Source organism: Canis lupus, chromosome 35, assembly GCF_048164855.1.
Source record: "Canis lupus baileyi chromosome 35, mCanLup2.hap1, whole genome shotgun sequence".
Lineage (NCBI taxonomy): Eukaryota > Metazoa > Chordata > Mammalia > Carnivora > Canidae > Canis > Canis lupus.
The window spans coordinates 6,412,993-6,440,890 of NC_132872.1; the positions used below are offsets into that span (position 1 = coordinate 6,412,993).

At 37.2% G+C, this 27,898-nt stretch overlaps 1 protein-coding gene and 1 long non-coding RNA gene across 11 annotated transcripts in view; one reads left to right on the forward strand and one right to left on the reverse strand.

Annotated features, from left to right (window-relative positions):
- The window catches only part of LOC140624683 (uncharacterized), a 33,431-nt gene extending 14,902 nt beyond the window's left edge, over positions 1-18,529 (reverse strand). For both annotated transcript variants that reach the window (XR_012024135.1, XR_012024136.1), the window contains exons 1-3: positions 18,438-18,529; positions 13,636-13,824; positions 2,721-2,909 (exon numbers count right to left, since the gene is read on the reverse strand). This is a non-coding gene — a long non-coding RNA (uncharacterized lncRNA). The remainder of the gene's footprint in view (positions 1-2,720; positions 2,910-13,635; positions 13,825-18,437) is intronic.
- Positions 1-27,898, forward strand: part of GOLGB1 (golgin B1) — a 90,570-nt gene that overhangs the window by 41,936 nt on the left and 20,736 nt on the right. For all 9 annotated transcript variants that reach the window (XM_072811581.1, XM_072811585.1, XM_072811586.1 and 6 more), the window contains 4 exons: positions 1,261-1,375; positions 4,637-4,710; positions 7,546-12,731; positions 13,749-15,660. In XM_072811581.1, the coding sequence (XP_072667682.1) occupies positions 1,261-1,375; positions 4,637-4,710; positions 7,546-12,731; positions 13,749-15,660 (7,287 nt within the window). The remainder of the gene's footprint in view (positions 1-1,260; positions 1,376-4,636; positions 4,711-7,545; positions 12,732-13,748; positions 15,661-27,898) is intronic.

Sequence of the window (27,898 nt, forward strand, 5' to 3'; positions counted from 1 at the left end):
ACTCTCAGGAGTTTTTATTACTTTTTAAAAGCCAGTAATTTGGTGCCTGGGTCAGTTAAGCATCTGCTTTTGTCTCAGGTCATGATCTCAGGGTCCTGGGATCATGCCCTGCATCAAGCTCCCTGTCCAGCTGGAATCCAGCTTCTCCTTCTGCTCCTCCTCCCCTCCCCACTTGTACTCTCTTCCTGTCTCATTCTCTTTCAGTCAAATAAATAGAATCTTTTTTTTTTTTTTTTTTAAAGAACAATAATTTGTATTCACACCATCGGCTCTGGCCTATGGTGGGCAGCCATTCAAAACTCAGTTATTTTTGCCCTAGCTCTTCTGTTTTGAGTCAGCCTTACAAATGCATAGTTAATTGTTTAGCCAGTGATTGGGCTAAGTTTATGCCTAGAATTTAGGGCTCCTTCATGGTGATTTTTTTCTCCTTCTTTGATTTCTCCTCTTACAGTCTAGCAGCTGCGGTTGTCCCAGTCTCATTCTCTCATTCTGCAGCTTTTCTACCCGTATTTTACTTGCTGTAAATAGCTTGTAATGTAAACTGGGAACTTCCCTCAGGATAAAAATCATAGGATCCTTTAACTCATGTCTTGCCATTTCTTTAAACATCAAATGACAATTTAGGACTGAGTGAACTGAAAAGACCCTCAAGGCTCAAAAATTCTACACTTTTATGAAGAATCGTATAGAATAATCCCCTTGGAGAAGAACAACATATGAAACGACATACAACTAAGGATGTGTCATAATTAGATAAATGGTTTTCCATTTCCTTACTAGGAAAACCAAATCAATATGGATGCATTAATGAAGCACAAGATAATTTTTATTATTCTTGGAAAAAACAAAAACAGTTATGGCTCTTCTTTTCCTAAAGGTTACATGTTAACTTTTGTTCCTGTTCTTTGGGAGTCTCCCTTCATATTTAGTTTCCTATAAGAGACTGACCTTATTATCCAGTGGCATTAATCAAAGTTTATGGACCTGAAAATCTTTTTTCTTATGCAACGGACTTGAGATTCTTTGTAATCCAGAGTCCATTTTTAAATTTGAAAGCCAATGAACTAGAAGTTTGTGTGAAAGATTTTCTGTCTTCTGGTAAAAAAAACATTACTTTAAAGATGCAGATAAGCAGATGCCATTTTAAAAGTATTTTCATAGCTGGAGAACTTTTAGAAGACAAAAATGCAGGGCCTGTCTTGGCATTAATGTGAGAGTTTTCACTAAGAATCATTAATTTGTTGTCTTTCTACAATTTAGGCCGTCAATGAGGAGAATATTGCCTTTTTGAAGAAGAAAGTGGTAGAACTAGAGAATGAAAAGAAAGCTTTGCTTCTTAGTTCTATAGAGCTGGAAGAGCTGAAAGCTGAGAATGGTATGTATAAATGACAACTGTAATTCTCTGTCTTCTTAGCTCACATGTACCTCTGCTTTTATCACTATACATATATAACATATAGATTTCTGGATTCTATGACAATAAAGATCTTAGCACAGATGGTAGTTATTGAAGATAGCATTAATACACAATAAACAAAGCACCATGTCCGTGTTTATGTAAGTATAACATTTTATATTATGGGATATGCTGCAGGATGTCTGTATTATATTTACTTCGGAGTGGTCAAGGGATCTTTTCAGGAGCATGGCTTGAATAGGAACTAATGGAACTAATAAGAGGGCGAATTTTTAAATAGCAAAATGAAGAAAGAAAGGACATTCCTGGTAATAAATTTTGGGGATGAGATAACAGAGATCACTATAAATAAAGGTCCAAAAGTAGAAAACATTTTGGATTTTGCTAATACTAATATACTACTTAGAGCCCTATCCCTTTCCCTGAGCCAGGCTAATTCTTAATCATCTTTTAGGCCTCAACTAGGATATTATGTTTTTCAGAAGTTGACCCTGTGATCCTTGTCAGTTGGATTAAATTTTTGCGCCTCACTAACATTCTTGACTTTCCTTTAACATTGTATTAAAATCATCTGTTTATGTTTATATTTTATAAACTCTTCAGAGATAAAGTATAAGCCTTTCAAGGGTAGGAACCATTTTTCTTTTTCACCTTTGATTTACCTTTTACCAAGAACTAGTGCAGTCCTTGGCAAATAGTGGCTGCCAAATAAAATTTTGTTGGATTGAACTACAAAAACAGCATTTTGTTCTGGTAGACTATGTGTGAATAATAAAGAAAAAAGACATAACTTCCTTTTACTCATCACTTACTTCACAAGAACCTTAATGGTTATAGTAACATGTAGTTAATAGTGCATTAATGATCTATTTTATCCATGATAAACTACACTACTGTACAGCTTTATCTTCGAAGAGTGAGAATGAATACCAAATAAAGTTTGTAAAGACAGTATTTCCACCTTAACCACTTTTCAATTCTACTTAGCTCAAAACACTGGGGATTATGTATCTTTGTTAGACAAAGATATTCTCACCATTGTTGATACATAACGCCGCAAATTCAGCTCATTATTCAACCCACTTAAAGCACTTTTTTGAGACCTTATCCATGATGCTTATTTTGCAGTTTTGCAAACAATGCTTATCACTGTCATGTAGCTTGTTATAGTTTAGAGGTGTTACAAGTTCCATTCTCTTTGCTTTTTCCTGCAGGGATCACTGGCCTTAAGATTTTCTGTATTGGTTTTTGTGTTTGGTGTCAGGTTACTTGTGCTTTGTGTGTCATACTTTGTTCAACTCACCTTTTGTACTTCCATTTCTGCCACTGTACCTCTTCCCCAAATAATCTTGTGAGGTGTTTGAACACATCATATACCATTTTGAATTCATTTGTTTCTTGAGTTGTCATTCATTCATTTAACAGATTTCTGGGGTACCTGTTCTTTGTGCCAGGAAGTAATCTAGTTGCTGCAGATGCTGCCCTGAATATACTAGAGAGGAAGAGAGGAAGATAGGCCATAAATAAGTATATAACTATTAGGATAAAAATAAAATAGGTAAGTGCAAGTATGCATGGGGGAAGAGGAAAGCAGCATTAGAGTGATCACAGTAGCCCTCTCTGTTAACTTGAAACCTGAATGCTGGAAAGGGGACAGCCATGCAAAGAGGCTGAGCAAGGAACATTCCAAGCAGAGAAAAGAGCAATGCAGATTATCATGAGATCTGAATAAATTTGATATGTTTGCAGACAGAAGTAAGACCAGTATTTTGGGAGTTGAGTGAACAAAAAGGGGAAGTGCAGAAGAGGAGATTGTAGAGTAAGTGGGGTAAACTCATGAGAGCCCATGTAGGTCATGTTAAGACACCTAGATGTAGTGTAAAAAATATGTGCTTATTTTCCTTTAATATATCTATCTTAGCTTCTCAAGAGAGTATAAACTTCTTGGGGGCATATTAATAATCAGTATTTTTGTTCTCCAAGGTATACTTTTTTTTTTAATTATTAAATTCAGTTAGCCAACATATAGTACGTCATTAGTTTCAGATGTAGTTTTCAGTAATTCATCAGTTGCATATAACATCCAGTACTCATCACATCATGTGCCCTCCTTAATGCCCATCCCCTAATTAGCCCGGCCCCCCACCCACCTACTACCCTTTTTAAATGTATGCATTAAAATAGAACATGGGATAGAACTTGGGAGACTGGATTATGATCCCACCTCTCTGTGAAATAGCTTTAGGTCATGTCATTCTTTGTTTCCTTATATTTTCACTGAGGAGATGGATAGCTCTGTTCTAGTGCTAAACTTTTTTTTTTTTTTTAAGATTTTATTTATCTATTTGACAGAGAAAGTGAGTGAAAGAGAACACAAGCAGGGGGAAAGGCAGAGGGAGAAACAGGCTCCCCACCGAGTCAGGAGCCTGATGTGGGGCTCGATCCCAGGACCCCGGGATCATGACCTGAATGCAAGGCAGATGCTTAACCAACTGTGCCACCCAGGTGCCTCTAGTGCAAAATTTGACATCTTTATGAAAGAATATTGAAGACATTTATGTGCTATATTAATGTAAAACATACACACACACACACACACACATATATATATATATATATTTTTTTTTTTTTTTAAGATTTACTTATTTTTGGGAAAGATAGAGTGTGCATGTGAGCAGGCAGAAGGGTGAAGGGAGAGGGAGAGAGAATCTCAACCAGACTCCCCGCTGAATGCAGAGCCCAGTGCAGGGCTCAATTCTAGGACCCTGAGATCATGACCTGAGTGGAAATCAAGAGTTGGCCGCTTAACTGACTGAGACCCCCAGATGCTTCTAATCCTAATGTAAGATGTATATTATGAATACAGTAGCATTATTGATAAACCAAAGCAGACTTATCACCCTAGAAGTCCCAAATTATACCACAAAAATAGCTGCTACTTCTGGTGTCCTTCTCCTTTAAAACCCTCCACTATTTATATACTTCACTCAGATTAATTATTATTACCTAGCACCATTCTTTTTTTTTACCATTCTATCTTATATCTCATCTTCTCTTGCCACTTTTTTTTAATAACATAAACCTTTTATCTTCACAAAATTATATTTCTTTCCTCTTGATTATTTCATGCATCTCAGATAGCCTCATACACAATCATGCCTCTGTTTTCTCAAACACTCTACATAAATCATCTAAGGATATTTATTTTGTGACTTTCAGAAAAACTATCTTCTCAGATTACTCTCTTGGAGGCTCAGAATAGAAGTGAAGAGGCAGATAGAGAAGTCAGTGAGGTAAGTGATATGTTCTTAAAATAACCAAAATGTGAACTAGATCAAGAGGAATTAGCTTCAAACCTAAATGTTTCTGCAATTTTCTGATGTTGACTGAGCATTACATTACCTAGAAAGTGAGATCTATTTAAGAAAGTCATAATGGTTATTATTTCCCATTTAGTCTTCCTCATTTCTGAATATTTGGATTTTTTAAATTTGTCTTGAACCAGAATGCAAGTACAGTAGCCACTTATTTGGGATTTGAGAATCCCTTTCTCATAGTGCATTATTTATCTCAAATTCTTTGCCCATCTCAGAAAAGTTTCGCAGTAAGATTAGACAAAATCTCTAGTTCCCCTCCATTAAATTGGTATAGGTTCATTTTAGATTCTATTAAAAAGGGAATTTTTGAAGAATGGTGCTTTTTATAACCTGAAAATTACCACAAGAAATGTGGTTCTTTAATATTCTGTTGATTTAAGATTATTGTTAGCTGTATTATGTTTAAGTACCTTTATTCTTCCAATCAAGAAGTCAGTGATAGAGTCATAAGTGGACTGGAGGAATAATATAACTTTTTTTAACAGAAGTATCGCTAAAAAAGGTATCTGCTTAATTATTATATTAGAATTCTTAAAAGAAACCAAATAGGAAGTATGTATATATGTAGAGAGATTGATTTTAAGGGAATTGGCTCATGCAATTGTAGAAGCTGGCAAATCCAAAATCTAAAGGGTAGGTAGGCCAGCAGGCTAGAGACCCAAGGAAGAGTTACAGTTTCAAGTCTGAAGGCAGTCTGCTGGCAAAATTCCCTCTGTTTGGAGGTGGTCAGTCTTTTTTTTTTTTTTTGGTTAAGGCTTATAGCTGATTGGATGAGGCCCACCTATTTTTATGGAGGGTAATCTACTCAAAGTCTACTGATTTAAATGTTAATCTCAGCTAAAAAAAATACCTTCAGAGAAGCATCTAGAATAATATTTGACCAAGTATCTGGGTACTGTGCCTTAGCCAACTTGACAATTAAATTAACCACTACTTTTGTATTCAGTATCTTTTCATGGGGCTACTGACTCTGTTATCAAAATTGGCAAAAGGAAACTAAATTTTGAAAGTTGTAGCATTATATGGATACTGGCAGAATAAAAATGAATCTTGTTTGACCACTCAGGTACTTAATGTGGGGCTTAGAGCTCTAGTGTCTAATGAAAACAAGATAACGTAGATCGAAAAGAGGAACAGATAAGAAAGATGGTAATCTCTTAAGAAAAAGAAAAACAATACCAAAAAGGAGAACAAATAAACAGAGAATAATGAATGAATGGGAAAAAAAAAATATACAGAAATTGCAAAAGGAAAGGTGCCTAAGATAATCCTTCGAGATAAGAGAAAATGAGTAGAAAAAGTTCATAGAATGTGTAAGCTCAGCCAAAAGGGGAAGACTAGTATTAGAAAAAAGTAATGAGAGTGGCAAAAAAAAAAAAGTACTCTGGTTCTCTGTCTTATAGTGGGTAACTTTGATTTTTCACTTGAACCAAAAAGTTGATTGAATTCTATAGGTATTGTAGGGAGTAACAGAGGGTGTGACCAAAGGAAGGAGGAGAGTGAATGAAGTAGCATGACAGAAAAGAGGAAATAAGTATACTTAAGGCGAGAGAGAGAGAGAGAGAGAGAGAGAGAGAGAGAACGAGAACAAAAAAGGAATTACATAGAAGTCTTCTGGCAGAAGTGATACCTTGACTATATTAGGTCTTTAACGTATACAGAGATGGATAAAATAAGAATGTGATATGAAGAAGTTATAAAGGAAATTTTTTTTGTGCTTAAATTCTGTGTTTAGTTTTAGTCTCCAGAAATTTGAGTATGAATGCAGAGAGCAAAGAATTTTGAATGATTAAAAATGATGCTTATGAAAATGATCACCTTTCTTTAAATAATTTTGAAATGATGAATATTTTTTTCTTATTCAGTGGCTGAAAATGTTACCAACATAATAGCATATACTCATTGAATACTTGCTATATGCCAGTTTTTGCTAGTAAATGGCGGAACTCAGATGTGAATTTAGGCAATTGAGCTATAGAGCTTGTACTCTTGGCCACTACATTATTTGACAATCCTATGTTTTTTTTTTTCTTCCTATAAAATTGGATTTTTTCTGGGAAAAAAATGATGCTGTTGGCAAAGGTGGAGATTTTATTGTGTACACTATCCCCAAACTCATTTAGTAAAATTCTAATGAAATTCATCATCATTGAAATAATGTATATGGATTGAGCAGTGTAACACAGTTGTTTTTGTAATAATAATGGTAATTATTTTGTCAAACAAATCTGTAATTTCTTACCCAAGCCTCAGCAGAGCTCCTTTTTTGATTATCTGATGGTGCTAATTTATCTTAACCTACTTGTTTGATAATCTCCTATCTGGTAATGGCTATCTTATTTACTAGTTCCATCTCAGTGGATAGCTTAGGAAAAAGAATGTTATAACTTCCTTTTTGGTATGAGATGAAACAAAATTTAATCCATTTCCTGCTTCTCTTTTAAGTAGTTCTTAAAAGAAACACATAGGAATTTTAATCCAAAGAAAAAAAAAAGTTTATCAAGTAAGGGATATCCAGAAAAGGAGTTCTAGGTTACCATAGGTGTTATGAATGTGGCTTGACCTCAGTAGGATTGACAGGGTACACTCAGAAGTCCAATTTGGGAAATAAAAACTGATTTTAAAAGTATTTAGCAGTTTTATGGTAGGAAGTTTGAACTAGAAAGTTGCAGGTTTTGAAAAATGCATGAAATCCAAGTTTTTCTTACAAGACATCTGACTGAGGCTTTTCTTTCTTTTTTTAAAAAATAGACCAGTGTTGTTGATGTTACCAGGCTCGACAGGAGCAGCTCTTCTGCTGAAGAAAGTGGACAGGATGTCCTAGACAACACATTTTCTCAGAAACATAAAGAACTGTCAGTTTTACTGTTGGAAATGAAAGAAGCTCAAGAAGAGATTGCATTTCTTAAGTTGCAGCTCCAGGGGAAAAAGGCCGAGGGGGACCCTGAGGTCCCTGACCAGAAAGAAATGAAGCAGACAGAGAGTGAAGGAATACCTACAGTTAGCACGAAAATATTGCCTGAAGATACAGGGCAACATTTTCCTTCAATGCCACATGAAGAAAGCAGTCTTCCAACAGTTGAAAAAGAAGAGCAGATGAGTACTAAACATCAAAATAGAACATCTGAGGAAATACCTTTAAATGACACCGGGATGGAATTAAAATCAACGAAGGAAGATGGTGTTGACAAACCCCCTGCTGCTGTACCAGGAATTTGTCAGTGTCATCAGGATGAGTTGGAAAGGCTAAAAAGGCAAATTTCAGAGCTTGAGATAAGCTTTCGTAAAGCAGAAGAAATCTACGAGGAAAGTTTAGATGAGAAAGCTAAGGAAATCAGCAACCTAAACCAGTTGATTGAAGAATTGAGGGAAAATGCTGAAAACACCAACAGTGCATTCACTGCTTTGTCTGAAGAAAGAGACCAGCTTCTTTCTCAAGTGAAGGAACTTAGTGTGGTGACAGAACTGAGGGCTCAGGTAAAACAACTGGAAGTGAACCTTGCAGAAGCAGAAAGGCAGAGAAGATTTGACTATGAAAGTCAAACGACTCATCACAACTTGCTTACTGAACAGATCCACAGTCTCAGCATAGAAGCAAAATCTAAAGATGTGAAAATTGAAGTTTTACAGAATGAACTGGATGATATACAGCTTCAGTTTTCTGAACAGAGTACACTGATAAAAAGCCTGCAAAGCCAGCTGCAGAAGAAGGAGAATGAAGTGCTGGAAGGAGCAGAACGTGTGAAGGATATCTCAAATAAGATGGAAGAACTTTCCCAAGCTCTTTCACAAAAGGAACTTGAAATAGCAAAAATGGATCAACTCTTATTAGAGAAAAAAAGAGATGTGGAAACCCTCCAACAAACTATCCTGGAGAAGGATCAGCAAGTGACAGAAATCAGCTTTAGTATGACTGAGAAAATGGTTCAGCTTAATGAAGAGAAGTTTTCTCTTGGGGTTGAAATTAAGACTCTTAAAGAACAGCTGAATTTATTATCCAGAGCTGAAGAGGCAAAAAAAGAGCAGGTAGAAGAAGATAAAGAAGTTGTTTCTGGCCTTAAACAGAATTATGATGAGCTAAGCCCAGCAGGGCTCCTAAGTAAAGAAGAACTTCAGCATGAATTAGATCTTGTAAAGAAAGAAAGTGAACAGAGAAAGAGAAAGCTCCAGGCAGCTCTTATTAACAGAAAGGAACTTCTGCAGAGAGTCAGTAGATTAGAAGAGGAATTGGCCAAAGTGAAAGATGAATCTACAAAAGAGATCCTGTTCAATGAGCGTGAGAAGAAGGAAATGGAGGAAGATAAAGAAAGCAAAAAAGGCTCAGAAAAATGTGTGACTGCTAAGTGCCAAGAAATAGAAATTTCTTTAAAACAGACCATATCTGAGAAAGAGGTGGAATTAGAACATGTAAGGAAGGATTTAGAAGAAAAGGTAGCCACTGAAGAACAGTTACAGGCTGTGATCAAACAGATGAATCAGAACTTGCAAGAAAAGACAAACCAAATAGACTTGCTGCAAGCGGAAATCATTGAAAACCAAGCAGTTATCCAAAAGTTAACCACAGGTAACAAGGACGTAGGTGATGGAGACTCAGCAGTGCCTGTAAAAGAAACAGTGGCGATCAGCCCACCTGGTGCAGGTAGTGGAGAACGCTGGAAACCAGAACTGGAAGAAAAGATACTGGACCTTGAAAAAGAAAGAGAGCAACTTCAAAAGAAGCTACAGGAAGTGTTAACCTCTCGAAAGGCGATTCTACAGAAGGCACAGGAGAAAGAAAGACATCTTAGGGAGGAGCTCAAGCAACAGAAAGAGGAGTATAATCGCTTACAAGAACAGTTTGATGAGCAGAGCAAGGAAAATGAGAACATTGGAGACCAGCTAAGACAACTCCAGATTCAAGTAAAGGAGTCTGTAGACAGAAAACTCCTGGGCATTGACCAGCAGGATCCAGACTCTTGCACTCAAAGTTTAAAAGAACCTTTATTCAAAACCGCAGAGCAGCAACCTGCTCAACTTGTTTCAGAATCTGACTTGGTTTCTCATCCTAGAGATGCAGATTCTCTGCAAGGCAGTACTTCTGTTGCCCAGATTAAGACCCAGCTGAAAGAGATAGAGGCTGAGAAAGAGGAGTTGGAATGGAAGGTTAGTTCTGCAACAAGTGAGCTTACTAAAAAATCCGAAGAGGTATTTCAGTTACAAGAGCAGATAAATAAACAAGGTTTGGAAATCCAAAGTCTGAGGACAGCATCCCATGAAGCTGAAGCCCATGCAGAAAGCCTGAGACAAAAATTGGAAAGCAGCCAGCTAGAAATTGCTGGATTAGAACATTTAAGAGAATTACAGCCTGAACTAGATGAACTGCAAAAACTCATAAGCAAAAAGGAAGAAGAAGTTAGATACCTTTCTGGACAGCTTAATGAGAAAGAAGAGGCCCTTATGAAAGTACAGACAGAGATAATGGAACAAGAGGATTTAATCAAGGCTCTGCGTACACAGCTGGAAATGCAAGCTAAAGAACATGATGAGAAGATAAAGCAGTTACAAATGGAACTTTGTGAAATAAAGCAAAAACCAGAAGAGACTGGAGAAGAAAGTAAAGCAAAGCAACAAATACAGAGGAAACTACAAGCTGCCCTTATATCCCGAAAAGAAGCACTAAAAGAAAACAAAGGTCTCCAAGAAGAGTTGTCTTTGGCCAGAGATACTATTGAACATCTCACTAAGTCTCTGGCAGATGTGGAAAGTCAAGTTTCTACTCAAAATAAAGAAAAAGATATGTTCTTAGGAAAGCTAGCTCTTCTTCAGGAAGAAAGAGACAAGCTCATTACAGAAGTGGACAGATCTTTAATGGAAAATCAAAGTCTCAATGGCTCTTGTGAAAGTCTGAAATTAGCTCTGGAGGATCTTACTGAAGACAAGGAAAATTTAGTGAAGGAAATTGAATCTTTGAAATGTTCTAAGATTGCAGAAAGCACTGAGTGGCAAGAGAAACACAAGGAGTTACAAAAAGAATATGAAATTCTTCTGCAGTCCTATGAGAATGTCAGTAATGAGGCAGAAAGGATTCAGCATGTCGTGGAAACTGTGAGGCAAGAGAAGCAAGAACTGTATGGCAAGTTAAGAAGCACAGAAGCAAACAAGAAAGAGGCAGAAAAGCAATTGCAGGAAGCTGAACAGGAAATGGAAGAAATGAAAGAAAAAATGAGAAAGTTTGCTAAATCTAAACAACAGAAAATCCTAGAACTGGAAGAAGAGAATGACCGGCTTAGAGCAGAGGTACACTCCACAGGCGGTACATCTAATGATGGTATGGAAGCACTTCTTTCTTCCAATTCCAACTTGAAAGAGGAACTAGAAAGGATCAAAACAGAGTATAAAACCCTTTCTCAAGAGTTTGAGGCTTTAATGACCGAGAAGAACTCTCTAAGTGAAGAGGTTCAAGATTTAAAGCATCAGGTAGAAAGTAATGTAATCAAACAAGGTAGCCTAGAAGCCACTGAGAAACATGATAACCAAAGGGATGTCATTGAAGGAGCAACACAGTCTGTCCCAGGTGAATCTAATGAGCAAGACTCTCAGAACACGAGCACAAGGCCTGAAGATTCAGAATCTGTTCTATCAGAAAATAGTGCCAAGAAGCTTGAAAGTGAGAATGTCAGCCCACGTGATGAAATTAATAACTACCTTCAGCAGATTGATCAGCTCAAAGAAAGAATTGATAAGTTAGAGGAAGAGAAGCAGAAAGAAAGGGAATTTAGCCAGACTTTAGAAAGTGAGAGAAGTGGTTTACTGAGTCAAATATCAGCAAAGGACAATGAACTAAAAGTGCTTCAGGAAGAAGTAACCAAAATAAACCTATCAAATCAGCAAATACAAGAAGAACTTGCCAGAGTTACCAAGCTAAAGGAGACAGCAGAAGAAGAGAAAGATGATTTGGAAGAGAGGCTTATGAATCAATTAGCAGAACTTAATGGAAGCATTGGGAATTACTATCAGGATGTTACAGATGCCCAAATTAAAAATGAGCTACTAGAATCTGAAATGCAGAACCTTAAAAAGTGTGTGAGTGAATTGGAAGAAGAAAAGCAGCAGCTAGTCAAAGAGAAAACTAAGGTGGAATCAGAAATCCGAAAGGAATATTTGGAGAAGATACAAGGTGCTCAGAAGGGACCTGGCAATAAAAGTCATGCAAAGGAACTTCAGGAGCTCTTAAAAGAAAAACAACAAGAAGTAAAGCAACTGCAGAAGGACTGCATCAGGTACCAAGAGAAAATTAGTGCTCTGGAGAGAACTGTTAAGGCCCTAGAATTTGTTCAGACTGAGTCCCAAAAAGATTTGGAAATAACCAAAGAAAATCTGGCTCAAGCCACTGAACACCGCAAGAAGGCAGAAGCAGAATTGGCTAGCTTCAAAGTACTGCTAGATGACACTCAGAGTGAAGCGGCAAGGGTCCTAGCAGACAATTTCAAATTGAAAAAGGAACTTCAGTCAAACAAAGAATCAGTAAAAAGCCAAATGAAACAAAAGGATGAAGATCTGGAGCGAAGACTGGAGCAGGTAGAGGAGAAACACCTGAAAGAGAAGAAGAACATGCAAGAGAAACTGGATGCTTTGCGGAGAGAAAAAGTCCACTTGGAAGAGACGTTTGGGGAGATTCAGATTACTTTGAACAACAAAGACAGGGAAGTTAAGCAACTTCAGGAAAACTTGGATAGTACTGTGGCCCAGCTTGCAGCTTTCACGAAGAGCATGTCTTCCCTCCAGGATGATCGAGACAGGGTGATAGATGAAGCCAAGAAATGGGAGAGGAAATTCAGTGATGCTATTCAAACCAAAGAAGAAGAAATTAGACTCAAAGAAGAGAATTGCAGTGTTCTAAAGGATCAACTTCGGCAGATGTCTATCCACATGGAAGAATTGAAGATCAACATTTCCAGGTAAATGGGTAACTTTTTAGCTCTTCTAAAAGTAACTGAAGGCAAAGAAAGTCTCTATGTTTTATTCCTTTTACTATAAAGGGACTAATTTTGTCTTAAATTTCCCTAGAAGCTATATTCTCTTTCACTCCTGACTCTGGAATTTTTTTTTTTTTTGGCACTGACTTTTGGCTAGTATGAAGGGGAAAAATCCATGTCTGCTTCTCTTCCCATCTTTTCATTGAGAGATCTGTTTGCTTTCTCCCTTTCTTTTCATTTTCATTTCCACTATCTTTGTCTGGATTTTTATTGTGGTACTCCCAAGTGATTGCTTTAGACTCTTTCATTCATTCGTTCATTTATGGATTTTATTTATTTATGAGAGACAGAGAGAGGTAGACACACAGGCCGAGGGAGAAGCAGGCTCCATTCAAGGAGCCTGATGTGGGACTCGATCTCAGGATGAGCCGAAGGCAGACGCTCAACCACTGAACCGCTGAGCCACCCAGGCATCCTTGCTTTAGCCTCTTAAATGATCTCCTCTTTTCCCTGTATTTGATACCAATTCATACTGCATGAGAGTTATTGTCTTCTAACTTCAATTTTACATTACTTTTCAAGCTCAGGAACTAACATTGCCCCCAATACTGGGTACTCCTCCACTTTTAATAGGATTTTTCTCCTCTGGTTTCCTCAAGGTCTGTAATTCCAAGATTATTCCTTTAAGGAGCTAGACATGAGCTTGTCTGGTGCAAAGTAAAGTAAAACAGGAGAAAAAAACTGCTTTTTAGAGTGATACAGAGTCATGTTACTAAAATAAACAACATACTTTGGAGTTTTATGACTTAAATACCCTTAGATGCACTATACTTTCAATACAGAACATCCAGTAGAACTAACCTCTTTTCATTAAAAGGATAAGTACCTTTAATTATGAATACTGATTTGTCTGTAGGTCTCAGTAATGTTGTATATATTCCTTAGGCACCAAGTAGTTTTTCCTTGTTATCTAATTAATAATTGTCTCTTTTTTTCCAGGCTTGAACATGACAAGCAGATTTGGGAGTCCAAGGCCCAGACAGAGGTTCAGCTTCAACAGAAGGTCTGTGATACTCTGCAAGGGGAAAACAAAGCACTTTTGTCCCAGCTAGAAGAGACTCGACAACTGTACCACAGTTCTCAGAATGAATTAGCTAAGTTGGAATCAGAACTTAAGAATCTCAGAGACCAGTCAATGGATTTAAATAACTCTTTAGAAAAATGTAAAGAAAATAAAGAAAATTTGGAAGGGATTATAAAGCGGCAAGAGGCTGATATCCAGAATTGTAAGTTCAATTATGAAAAGCTAGAGACGGATCTTCAGGCCTCCAGGGAACTGACCAGCAAGCTGCATGAAGAATTAAACATGAAGGAGCAGAAGATTATAAGCCTGCTTTCTGCCAAGGAACAGGCAATCCAAGTAGCTGTTGCTGAACTGCATCAGCAACATAATAAAGAAATTAAAGAATTGGAAAACCTGTTATCCCAGGAGGAAGAGGAGAATGTTGTCTTAGAAGAGGAGAACAAAAAAGCTGTTGATAAAACCAACCAGCTTATGGAAACACTGAAAGCCATCAAAAAGGAAAATTTGCAGCAGAAGGCTCAGTTGAATTCCTTCGTTAAATCCATGTCTTCCCTCCAGGATGACCGAGATCGCATCGTAGGTGACTACCAACAGCTGGAAGAGCGACATCTCTCTGTCATCTTGGAAAAAGATCAACTCATCCAAGACGCTGCTGCTGAGAATAACAAACTTAAAGAAGAAATTCGATGCTTGCGAAGTCATATGGATGATCTCAATTCTGAGAATGCCAAATTAGATGCAGAACTAATCCAATATAGAGAAGACCTGAACCAAGTGATATCAAGAAAGGACTGCCAGCAAAAACAACTCCTTGAAGCTCAACTTCAGCAGAATAAGGAGCTGAAAAGTGAATGTGCCAAATTGGAAGGAAAGCTGAAGGAGGCTGAGGAAGCAAAGGAGGATCTTTGGAGGTCCTCTCTTGCTCTAGAGGAGGAGAAACAAGGTTTGTCTAAAGAGATTGAGAGCTTAAATGTATCTGTATCCCAACTAAAGAGACAGTTGACAGCCTTGCAAGAAGAAGGAACTTTAGGAATATTTCAGACCCAGTTAAAAGTAAAAGAAGAAGAAGTACAGAAGTTAAGTACTACCCTTTCTTCCTCTCAGAAGAGAATTACAGAACTGGAAGAGGAATTGGTTCATGTTCAGAAGGAGGCTGCCAAGAAGGTGGGTGAAATTGAAGATAAACTGAAGAAAGAATTGAAGCATCTTCATCATGATGCAGGGATAATGCGAAATGAAACAGAAACTGCAGAAGAAAGAGTGGCAGAGCTGGCAAGAGATCTGGTGGAGATGGAACAGAAATTACTCTCAGTCACCAAAGAAAATAAAGATCTCACCGCACAAATCCAGTCTTTTGGGAGGTCTATGAGTTCTCTACAAAATAGCAGAGATCATGCCAAGGAGGAGCTTGATGAACTGAAAAGGAAATATGATGCCAGTCTGAAGGAGCTGGCACAGCTGAGAGAACAGGGCCTCTTAAGCACAGAGAAAGACACTCTTGTCTCTAAAGTTGCCCTTTCAGTGAACTCCACTGAGGATAACAGCTTGCCTCACCTTGAGAAACTTAACCAACAGCTTCTGTCCAAAGATGAGCAACTACTTCACTTGTCCTCACAACTAGAAGATTCTTACAACCAAGTGCAGTCCTTTTCCAAGGCTATGGCCAGTCTACAGAATGAGAGAGATCACCTGTTGAATGAACTGGAGAAATTCCGCAAGTCGGAGGAGGGGAAGCAGAGGTCTGCAGCCCAGCCTGCAACCAGCCTAGCTGAAGTCCAGAGTTTAAAGAAAGCTATGTCATCACTCCAAAATGACAGAGACCGACTAGTGAGTGTCTGGTTCTCTTTCCGATCTTTGTTTGAGGGTTTTTGAACCTTTATTTATTTTTTTAAAAGATTTATTTATTTATGAGAGACAGAAAGAGAGAGAGGCAGAGACACAGGCAGAGGAAGAAGCAGGCCTGCCACAGGGAGCCCGATGTGGAACTCCATCCAGGATCCCAGGGTCATGCTCTGGGCCAAGGGCAGATGCACAACCGCTGAGTCATCCAGGTGTCCCATGAGCCTTTCTTTAAAAATGTTCGTTTCTATAGAAAAGGATGAGCACATTCTCACACATATCACCTGGGCATTTGAGGTCAGTGTTATACATCCCACAGTTTGTTTGGTCTTAGAGAAACACACAGACGTTGTTTAAATTACTTTAAATCTGCCATTACCATTTAAAAACAATAATGAATTTTCTTTGCACAAAACTCTCCATTGGTCATGAAAGGACTAAGAGGTGGAGGCTGTTTTATATATTTTATCCACACATGTAAATATTTCTAGAATTTGTCTTAGTTTAGTTGAAGGTATTGGGGTGATTCACAGTGACAGTTTAGCCTTTAGGTCATCTGGTAGAATTAAGGGTAGAGAGGACTCAGCTTATCTCATGTATAACTCAACCCTAATTTGTCACAAAAAAGAATAAATGTAAAAAGGGTTAATTTTAAAAAGTTTAATACCCAACTTGTTTTCAGTCTGAGAGAAAGATAAGAAGGATCTCTTATGCTAAAATTTTGCTTTTAGTAGGATGTAGTCATTTAATCCAGGTTTTTTTCCTAAGAACTTCCAGGTTATCAAGATTCAGAAACAAAAACTGGAACATTGTAAACCGCCAGGTCCCACTTCGTGAAATTACTGTTTTTCATGACAGTTCTTAACTCTGTTAAGGCCATGTACTTAGGTGAAATAAGAAATAAATTGAGCTTCAAAAGGCTGGATTTTCCATTAAAAAGTGACCAGTGTCCAGAATATGAAAATTCTAGTTAAGATTAGCCTGAATAAAAAGATCATTGCCCCTAACTAAAAAGTCTTGTTCTAATTTTTCTTTTTCTTTATAGGCAATGTATTCATTCATTACACTTAATATCCAGTATTTATAGAAAATTTTTTCACTTTTGTAATCTGAACAGAGCCCCACTTTTTCAGCAATACAATGGTTTTGGCAGCAATACAATGTATACATATTTGTTTATATCTTAAAAATAGTTCTAGTTCAGGAGACTTTGTCCTAGAAGCTAAACCTTTTTTGTTGTTGTTGCTTTCAGAATGTAAATACAAAAGGTTTTCATCAGGACAGTATGTATGTCAAAGCTGTAGTTTATAGCATCCAGGATTTGATTATTTTCAAAGTCAGAATCTTTTTCCTGGAAGTTATTAGGTTAGATTTTGAATTGACAAGGTTTCATCTAGTGAATTGCTTTTCTTTTCTTATCTATTATAAACACTGGGGCAAAACTTGCTATCTCTCAACCCTTTCTATCTCTCAGTCCCCATTCCTCATTTTTGTCCGCTGGATAGTTATAAGACAAGTCAGCATGTTTTTATTTTTGTATTTCTAAACCTATAGTAATGTTGTTCTATTCCCGAAGGCTCATAACTATCTATGACTTTATTTCATTTATCATCAAGGTCTGTTACTTTATTCATAATGAGCCTCAACTCTCTCTTTTCCATTCCATCATCGACATCTTAGCGTAAGTTCTTAACACTGTATGCTTAACTGTTGTGATATGGCTTCTAGTTTGTCACCTTTCCAGTATATTTTATACACTATCACTGAATAAATCTGAAGTTCTGCTTTCTTATTACAGTACTGCTCAAAAACCTTTAAAAGTTGTATTATCTCTGGAATAGGCTTAGATTCAAACTTCTTAGTCTGGCTTTTGAGACCCTTAATTTGTCCAGGTCCTTCTTTCCAGCCTTCCTTTTTACTGCTCCCTAACTCATATTCTTCATTGCAGCTGAACTTATCTGCTCATTATGTAGTAATCCTGTCTCGTACTTCCATATTACCATCCTCTGAACCAAAATGTCCTCTTGATTTTCCTTTTTTTGGGCAAATATTTCCCACTATTTAAACGTCATCCTTGAGCTCAAATTCTCTGGTTACATTTCCAGATCACTTGATTGCTCTAGGTACTTTCTCTAGTACTTTCTAGTACTCTCTGTACTTCTCTAGTACCATATTGTCTTGAGGTGTATATGTATATATGTCTATGTTTTTAAGTGTCATGTCTTATACTTGTTTGTATTTCCTGTGTTAGCATAGGAGTAATTTATATGTTAGGTAATCAACAATCGGTGGTCATTCTCTATTTTTGTGGTTGTTACTGAGAACACTCTTTTTTCCATTTTGTAAAACTGTCATGTAGGGGGGTTCTGGAAACATTTGTGACTGAAGCTTTTCTACCTGCCATAAATGAAATCCAAGGCAGAGTTATAAATCATGTGAAGGCCTGACAGTCTGTCTTGGTGATACTACTTATGAAGTCCACTGCAATCTGCTGAGGCCCTTCTGCATACTTTCAGAATATATCATTAACTGTCCATCAACCCTTTTCCGCATATCTTGTTCTCAGTCTGTGTCATGGGCATTGAAGTTTATAGTCTGTTACTGGCTACATGTATGATAAATATGGGAGCTATCCTTACATCAACCACTATCAGTTTAAACATTCAGCTTAGGCCAGCAGTTTATCACCTCTGCCCAACACTACACTCCTTTCCCCTCAGGACCACCCCCAGAAATGATTTAGATCTGAAAGAGATTTAGCTTACTTTGGTTCTCTTCTTCATTATTCAAGAGGAAGTTTCTCAAAGTCTGAGAGTCCAAGTGGCAGAGAATTAGCCCTGGGGATTCTACAATAGTGTCACAAACAACTCTGAAAACATTCTGGAATTTTCATATCTGTTTGAACTTCCTAAGGACTTTCCCATAATCAAATAGGGACTTAGGCAATTTCTACCTAAAGAGTAGAAAGCAAATCTCCAGAGCTGCATGTATTTACACTCATTTCGTTTTTTCTTTTTAAATTGTTTTTAAAAGCAGTTTAATTAATGTACAGTGTTATATTAGTTTCAGGTATACAATATAGTGATTCAGGAATTCTATACATTATTCAGTGCTCATCAGGATAAGTGTACTCTTAATCTCCTTTACCTGTTTCACCTACCCACCCACCCCCATGTCCCCTCTGGTAACCATCAGTTTGTTCTCTGTATTTAAAATCTGCTTTTTGCCTCTTTTTTTCTTTGATCGTTTGTTTCTTAAATTCCACATATGAATAAAATGATATCGTACTTGTCTTTCTCTGACTTACTACACTTAGTATCTAGACCCATTTTAGATCCATCCGAGTTATTGCAGATAGATTTCATTCTTTTCTGAGTAATAATCCACTATATATATACACCACATCTTTAACCATTCATCCGTGGATGGACACTTGGATTACTTCTGTAGGTTAGCTATTGTAAATAATGCTGCTATAAACATAAAATTCGTATCTTTTCCAATCAATATTTTTGTATTTTTTTGGTAAATACCAAATAGTGGAATTACTTAATCATATGGTAATTCTATTTTTAATTTTTTGAGGAAACCCCATACTGTTTTCCACAGTAGATGCACCAGTTGCATCTAGTTGCATTCTCATCAATAGTGCAAGAGAGTTCTTTTCTTCTGTATCCTTGTCAACACTTGTTTCTCACGTTTTTTCTTTTAGCCATGCTGACAGGTGTGAGGTCATACATCATTGTGGTTTTGATGTTCATTTTTCTTTGATGATTAGTGATGTTGAGTATCTATCTTATCCTGTGTCTTTTGGCCATCTGTATGTCTTTTTTGGAAAAATGTTCCTGTCTTCTGCCCATTTTTAAATTGGATTTTGTGTGTGTGTGTGTGTGTATAGAGTTTTTTTTAACAAAAGTTCTTTTTATATTTTGGATACTAAACCTTTAGTGGATATATCATTTACAAATACCTTCTGCCATTCAGTATATTTTCCTTTTTTGTTGATTGTTTCCTTTGTTGTACAGAAGCTTTTTATTTTGATGTAGTTCCAATAATTTATTATTTCTTTTGTCTCCCTTGCCTCAGGAGATGTATCAAGAAAGATGTTGCTAGGGCCAATACCAAAGAAATTACTGCCTGTGCTCTCTTCTAGGATTTTTATGGTTTCAGGTCTCACAATTAAGTCTTTAATCCATTTAGGATTTTTGTATGTAGTGTAAGAAAGTTTCATTTTTTGCATGTAGCTGTCCAGTTTTCCATTCCATTCCCATTTCACCATTTGTTGAAGAGACTGTCTTTTTTCCATTACATATTCTTGTCTTATTTTTCATACATTAATTGACTAATAATCACAAGTTTGTTTCTGGGCTCTCTGTTCTGTTCCAATGATCTATATGTATAGTCTGTTTTTGTGTCAATACCAGACTGTTTTGACTAGTACAGCTTTGTAGTATAGCTTGAAATCTGGGATAGTGATACCTCTAATTTTGTTCTTTTTCAAGATTGCTTTGGCTATTCAGGGTCTTTAGTGGTTCCATACAAATTTTAGTATTTTTTCTAGTTTTGTGGAAAACAATGTTGGTATTTTGATAGGGATTGCATTTGATTATGGATTGCTTTGGGTATATTGACATTTTAACAATATTTACTCTCCCAATCCATGAATATGGAATATCTTTCCATTTGATTGTGTCATCTTTAATTTCTTTCATCAATGTTTTATAGTTTTCAGAGTACAGGTCTTTCACCTCTTTGGTTAACCTTATTACTACGTCTTTTATTATTTTTGGTTGCAATTTTAAGTGGGACTGTTTTATTAATTTCTCTTTCTGTTGGTTCATTATAGAGGCATGCAACAGATTTCTATGTATTGATCTTCTATCCTGCGACCTTATTGAATTCATTTATCAGTTTTAGTAGTGGTGGTGGTTTTGGTGGTGTCTTTATGGTTTTCTATATATAATATCATGTCATCTGCAAGTAATGAAAGTCTTCTTTCTTACCAGTTTGGATGCCATTTATTTATTTTTTTTCTTATCTGATTGCTGTGGCTAGGACTTCCAGTACAATGTGAAGAAAAGTGGTGAGAGGAAATCCTTGTGTTGTTCCTGACCTCAGGGGGAAAGCTCTCAGTTTTTTCCTCTGACTATGATGTTAGCTGTGGGTTTTTCATATAAGGCCTTTATTATGTTGAGATATGTTCCCTCTACACCTATTTTGTTGAGAGGTTTTTTTTTTTTAATCACGAATGGATTTTTTTTGTCAGATGCTTTTTATTTTCTTTTTTACTTTTAAAGATTTTATTTATTTATTCATGAGAGACAGAGAGAAAGAGAGGCAGAGACACAGGCAGAGGGAGAAGCAGACTTCACGCAGGGAGCCCGATGTGGGACTGGATCCCAGGACCCCAAGATCACACACTGAGCCACCCAGGTGTCCTGCTTTTTCTTACTTTATTGAAAAGGTCATATACTTCTTATCCTTTCTCTTATTGATGTGGTGTTTATTTATTTGTGCATATTGAAGCACCCTGCATCCCAGGAGTAAGTTCTACTGGATCATGATAAATGATTTTTTTTTTTTATGTCTTGTTGGATTTAGTTGCTAATACTTTATTTTTTTTTTAATTTTTATTTATTTATTTATTTATGATAGTCACAGAGAGAGAGAGAGAGAGAGGCAGAGACACAGGCAGAGGGAGAAGCAGGCTCCATGCACCGGGAGCCTGATGTGGGATTCGATCCCGGGTCTCCAGGATCGCGCCCTGGGCCAAAGGCAGGCGCCAAACCGCTGCGCCACCCAGGGATCCCAGTTGCTAATACTTTGATGAGGATTTTTGCATCTACATACTTCAGAGTTGTTGACCTTTAATTCTCTTTTTTAGTGGTGTCTTTATCTGGTTTTGGAATCAGGAATGCTAACCTCATACAGTGAATTTGGAAGCTTCCTTCCACATCTACTCTTTGGAATAGTTTAAGAAGAACAGGATTAATTCTTCTTCACATGTTTGATAGAATTCACTTGTGAAACCGTCTTGTTTCTTGGGAGTTTGTTGATTACTGATTCAGTTTCTTTGCCGATTATCAGGCTATTCACATTTTCTATATTTCCTGCTTTAGTTTTGGTAGATTAAATGTTTCTAGGAATTTATCCATTTCTTCCAGGTTGTCCAATTTGTAGACATATAATTTTTCATAATAATCTCTTTGTATTTCTGTGGTATCAGTTGTTATTTCTCCTCTTTCATTTCTGATTTTGAGTTCTCAAAGGCTCACTTGCATGCCCTCTGTCCCTCCCTCCCTCCCTGCCTCTCTTTTTGATGAGTCTAGCCAACATTTTATCCATTTTATTGATATTTTCTGGGAACTGGTCCCTGGTTTCATTGATCTGTCCTGTTGTATTTTTAGTTTCCCTTTTGTTTCTTTCTGCTCTAATCTATTATTTCCCTCCTACTAGTTTTGGGTTTTGTTTGTTCTCTTTCTGGCTCCTTTGGGTGTAAGATTAAGTTGTTTATTTGAGATTTTTATTGCTTCTTGAGGTAGGCCTGTATTGCTGTAACCTTCCCTCTTAGAACCACTTTTGCTGCCTTCCAAAGATTTTAGGTTGTTGTGTTTTCATTTTCATTTGTCTCTGTATTATTTGATTTGCTGTTTGATTTCTTGGTTGACCAACTCATTAGTAGCATGTTATATCATCTCCGTGTATTTGTGTTCTTTCCAAATTTTTTTCTTGGGATTGATTTCTAATTGTATAGCATTATCAGAAAAGATGCAAGATATGACTTCTGTCATTTTGAATTTGTTGAGACTGGTTTTCTAGTCAACATTAGTAGTCCTTTCGGGAGAATTTTCCATGTGCACTTGAAAAGAATGTGTGTGTTCCACTGTTTTAGGTTGGAATGTTCTGAATATACCTGTTAGATACATCTGGTCTAGTGTGTCATTCAAAGCCACTGTTTCCTTGTTGATTTTATGTTTGGATGATCCCTCCATTGCTTTCAGTGGAGTGTTAGTCCCTTACTATTACTGTATTACTCTCAGTTACTTGTTTTATGTTTGTTGTGAGCTGCTTTGTCTGTTTGGGTGCTTCCATATTGGGTGCATAAATATTTACAGTTGTTACATGTTGTTGGGTTGTTCCCTTTATGATTATGTAGTGTCTTTTGTTTCTAAAATTACTATCTTTATTGCTACCCTAGCTTTCTCTTGAAATCCATTTGCATGATAAATGTTTCTCCATCCCCCTCATTTTCAATCTGCAAGTGTCTTTAGGTCTGAAATGAGTCTTGCATACAGTATATAGATGGGTCTTGCTTTTCTGTCACCCTATGTTTTTGGATTGGAGGGTTTAGTTCGTTTACATTCAAAGTAAATATTGATAGGTATGTATGTATTGCTCTTTTGTTACTCATTTTACAGTTGTCTTGTAAATTTTCTCTGTTCCTTCTCTATCTCTTCTCTCATGGTTTGCTGGCTTTCTTTAGTGATGTGCTTGGACTCCTTTATCTTTTGTATATCTAGTGCCAGTTTCTTGATTTGTGGTTACCTTTGGGCTTGTATATAACATCCTATGGGTATAACAATCTGTATTAAGTCGAATGTTGCTTAAGTTTGAACCCATTCTAAAAGAACCAAAATTTACTCCTCTCACCTCCATGTTTTAGGTATAGTGTCATACTTCACATATTTTTATTTTGCGAAACCCTTGACTAGTTATTCTAGAGATACTTAATTTTCCTGCTTTTGTGGTTCCTACTTTTCTTATTCCTGCTTATGGTCTTTCCTTGCCACTGGAAGAATCCCCTTTAAAATTTCTTGTAAGGCTATTTTAATGGTGGTATTTGGGAATACATTCATTTGTATGTGTTCCCAAACAATGTATTCATTTGGGAAACTCTTTATGTCTTCTATTCTGAATGACAACCTTGCTGGATATATTTTGATTGCATTTTTTTTTTCTTTCAGCACTTTGAGTATATCATGCCTGCAAACTTTCTGCTGAAAAATCAGCTGATTTCTTTGTGGGCTTTCTTGTATGTACTGTGTTCTTTTCTCTTGCTGCTTTTAAAATGCTTTACCATTACTTTTTGCCATTTTAATTACTATGTGTCTTGATGTGCACCTCCCTGGGTCAGTTTTTTGGAGGGCTCTCTGTGCTTCCTGGATCTAGATTTATGTATCTTTCCCCAGATTAGGGAAAATTTCCACTATCATTTTTTTAAAAGATTTATTTTTTCATTCATGAGAGACACCAAGAGAGAGGCAGTGACATAGAGGGGGAAGCAGGCTCCCTGCTTCCTGGGATCACGCCCTGAGCCAAAGGCAGATGCTCAACCACTGAGCCACCCAGGTCCCAAAAGCATATTCTCTTATTAGGACTATGCTAAATTCATAAATTAACTTAGGGAAAACTGATACCTTCATGGCATTACTTATCCAAAAACAGGGTATCTTTCTATTCACTAAAATCTATTTTTGTCCTTTCCTGGAAAGTGTGAGTTTTTGTTTTGTTTTTTGTTTTTATTGAAGTTTGATTTGCCAACATATAGTATAACACCAGTGCTCATCCCATCAAGTGCCCTCCTTAGTGATTGTCCCCCAGTTACTCCAACCCCCCACCACCTCCCCTTCCGCAACCCTTTGTTTATTTCCCAGAGTTAGGAGTCTCATGGTTTGTCTCCCTAATTTTCCCCACTCATTTTCCCTCCTTTCCCTTATAATCCCTTTCACTATTTCTTATATTCCCCATATGAGTGAAACCATATGATGATTGTCCTCTGTTTGACTTAGTTCACTCAGCATAATGCCCTCCAGTTCCATCCACGTCAAAGCAAATGGTGGGTATTCGTCCTTTCTAATGGCTGAGTAATATTCCATTGAATATATAGACCACATCTTCTTTATCCATTCATCTGTGGAAGGACATTGAGACTCCTTCCAGTTTGCCTATTATGGACATTGCTGCTATAAACATTGAGGAGCAGGTGTCCCGGCATTTCACTGCATCTGTATCTTTGGGGTAAATACCCAGTAATGCAATTGCTGGATTGTAGGGTAGCCTTATTTTTAACTCTTTGAGGAACCCACTATTATTTCTTCAAATAAATTTTCTGCCCCCTTTCTCTCTCTTCTTCTGGGATTTGTATAATGCAAATGTTACTTTTGAAGATGTTGCTGAGTTCCCTTAATCTGTTCTTATTCTTTATTAATCTTTTTTCTTCTTCCTGTTCAGCTTGATTGTTTTCCATTACTCTGTCCTCCAGGTTACTAATCTGTACTTCTCTTATCTCTGTTGTATGATTTATTCTCTCTAGTGTATTTTTAATTTCATGTGTATATGTTAGGAAAGTCAGCAACATCAATTCAGCTGTTGCAAGTAGCAGCCTTATAAAGAAGAGGTCCTGTGGTTCTCTGTAGTGCAGTCTCCCTTGTTAACCAGAACCCGGCACTTCAGAAGTATCTTATTTGTGTTGTTGCACCCTCCTGTTTTGGCTAAGCTGTGTTTGCCTGTAGTTCGGTCATCAGCAGGGGCTCCCTTTGCCCTTTGTATGCAGAATTCAGTCCATGTTTTGTTAATGGGCTACTTTGGGGCTGCCTTGGGCTTGAATTAGGTAAGACCAAGTATTTCTTGGATCTCTGGTTGCACCAAGCTGCAGGGTGCTCTCACTGTGTTATCCCACTGAAGGCTTTTGTTGGGTAGGGCCTACAGTCAGACCAGATGTCTGCTCCCAGCCCACTGGTAAGGCTGCAAACTACTGTGTGTAGTTGTCTTCCCCCTCTCCCTTGGACAGGAGTCACTTTGGAGTGGTACTGGCCCCTGTTGGGGCTGCTTGCACAATGCCACACCTGTGGCACCACTTTGAATATACACCTGGTAAGACCAGGTTGGAGGGGGTGAGTCTGGAGAAGAACCCAGCAGGGGGGTGGACTGTTAGCAATCCCCGTGGAGAGTATTTGTCCTCTCCTTGTACCTGCAGGTGTCTGCATATTTAGGCTGAGGGGCAGGAGGGAAATGGTGCCCAGCAGCTCTTTTGTTCTTGAAGAAGTCTCCCAAAAATCCCTGACCCTCCAGCACACACTCTGAGATTAATAAATAAATCTCCTTCCTGTGTACCCCAGGCATTTTCCAAAATGCTTCTTTTATGGTACATCTCAGGAGGACTGTTTGTTGTGCTGTCTGTTTATTGATAGGGACTCCGTTTCCTCTTGCCCCCCAGCTCTCCCAGAGCCAAGCCGCTCATTTTTAAAGATCCAGATCTAAAACTCTAGATATTAATACCGTCTGGTGCTCAATGCCAAATGTTATGGGGATTTGTCTTCCCAGTGCAGGTCTCTGTGACTTGGGGCCTTGGTGTGGAGTCTGCTCCTGCTCCTTCTCTGTGCTTGTAATGTCCCTCCCTCCCATTGACAGTCTAATAGATCAGCTTGGTTCCCAACTGTATTTCCATCCTTCCTACCATTTTCTTTTTTTAAAGTTTACCCCAAGCCTTTGCCTTTTTTTTTTTTTAAAGATTTACTTATTTATTTATGATAGACATAGAGAAAGAGAGAGAGAGAGAGAGAGAGAGGCAGAGACACAGGAGGAGGGAGAAGCAGGCTCCATGCCAGGAGCCTGACGTTGGACTTGATCCCGGGACTCCAGGATCGCACCCTGGGCCAAAGGCAGGTGCTAAACTGCTGAGCCACCCAGGGAAACCCCCTTCCTACCATTTTTGATGTGGTCTCTTTTCTAAGTTTAGCTATGGAGAGTCTGTTCTGCCAGTCTTTGGGTCATTTGCTGGGTTATTCACACTGATGTGGGTGTTATCTAGTTGTATCCATCAGATGAAGTGAGCTTAGGATCTTCTGACTCTGCCATCTTTCTTGGAAGTCCCCTATACTCATTCTATTCTGAAAATGACTTGAAGAAGCATATAAAAATATGAACAGTTGTTTTCATAATACAAGTAACTGGGAAGGGAGAGAAAATGAGGATAAGAGAGAAAAAAATTAGACCTAGCAGTAAATTTAGTGTCCCTAGGAGGTATCACAGTATCTTTTTAGAAAGATTGGTCATCAATTTTTTCTCCAGTTTTCTGGAAGCCATCAGAAATAAGGAATTAAAAAACCATATACATGAATTTCAATGTCCATATTTTAGGGAAAAGGAAGAAAGATAAGCTTAATAGTTATTCTTAGCTTATAGTTAGCTTAATAGTTATTCTTTATTGAGGCCTGCAAGAAATTTCTTCTGTGTTTCCGTAGACAAGACTGTATGAAGTTGTAAAACATCTTTTACTTCTTTATAGTAAATATAATTGTTTTATAGGGTTTAGTTTAGCTGTTCCTTGCTGTAACTGTATAGCAAAATAGTTTTGTATAATTTCCTTATATAGATGTCTAAAATAGAGTCCCAGACACACAGCTTTCTGATGATCTGGTCTATTTCAAGATTAACAATTAGATATCTGGATTAGAGGAGTGAATAAAGAATATATTTAGTGCATAAAAAATATATTTTTGCTTTAAAACAAAACAAAATTGTCTTATTTTTTGTTTAAAAAATAAAGTTAAATGCATATATATGTCACTTAAATTCTGTCACTCAGTTCTGTATGTTTGATGAGAAAAACAAACAGCATCTCTACTCCAACTCTGTTTCTCTTTCTCCCAAGGCAATTTGCTTTTAACTTTCTTAATTTATTATTTTGGTGTTTTTTCAGTATCTACATATCATATTTACAATGCATCTTGGGTTTTCGTTCTTTGGATTAGCTATTAACTTTCTTTTATGCTAACAGGGTTTAGTTCTTTTTCCTCCCTCTGCTTTTGCAGTACATATGCACATATTCAATATACACCCCCTTCCTCATTTGCCTCATGGAATTTAAATTTTGGTTAATTCACGATTTTTGTTTACATCAGTGTTTACATTTTTATGACTGCGATGATAGCTGAGATGTGTTGCTTTTATTTTCCTCAGCATCATTTTTCGTCTTAGAGTTAACTGTGTTTTTGTTGTTGTTACTTAGTTTTCTTTGTATTTATCAATGTAATTTAACTCCAGATTTAGTGCCATGTAACCACATCTCCTCTTAGGATGTTTATCCCTATCAATTTTGTATTTATGAATAAAATTTTGAGTCTCTTTCTTGTTACATGAACCAGGATACTGTTTTCATCGTAGGATATCTCCCTTCACCACTCTCCTGTTTCTTATATTCCAGGTCTTCCGTGTCTTGGTTTTG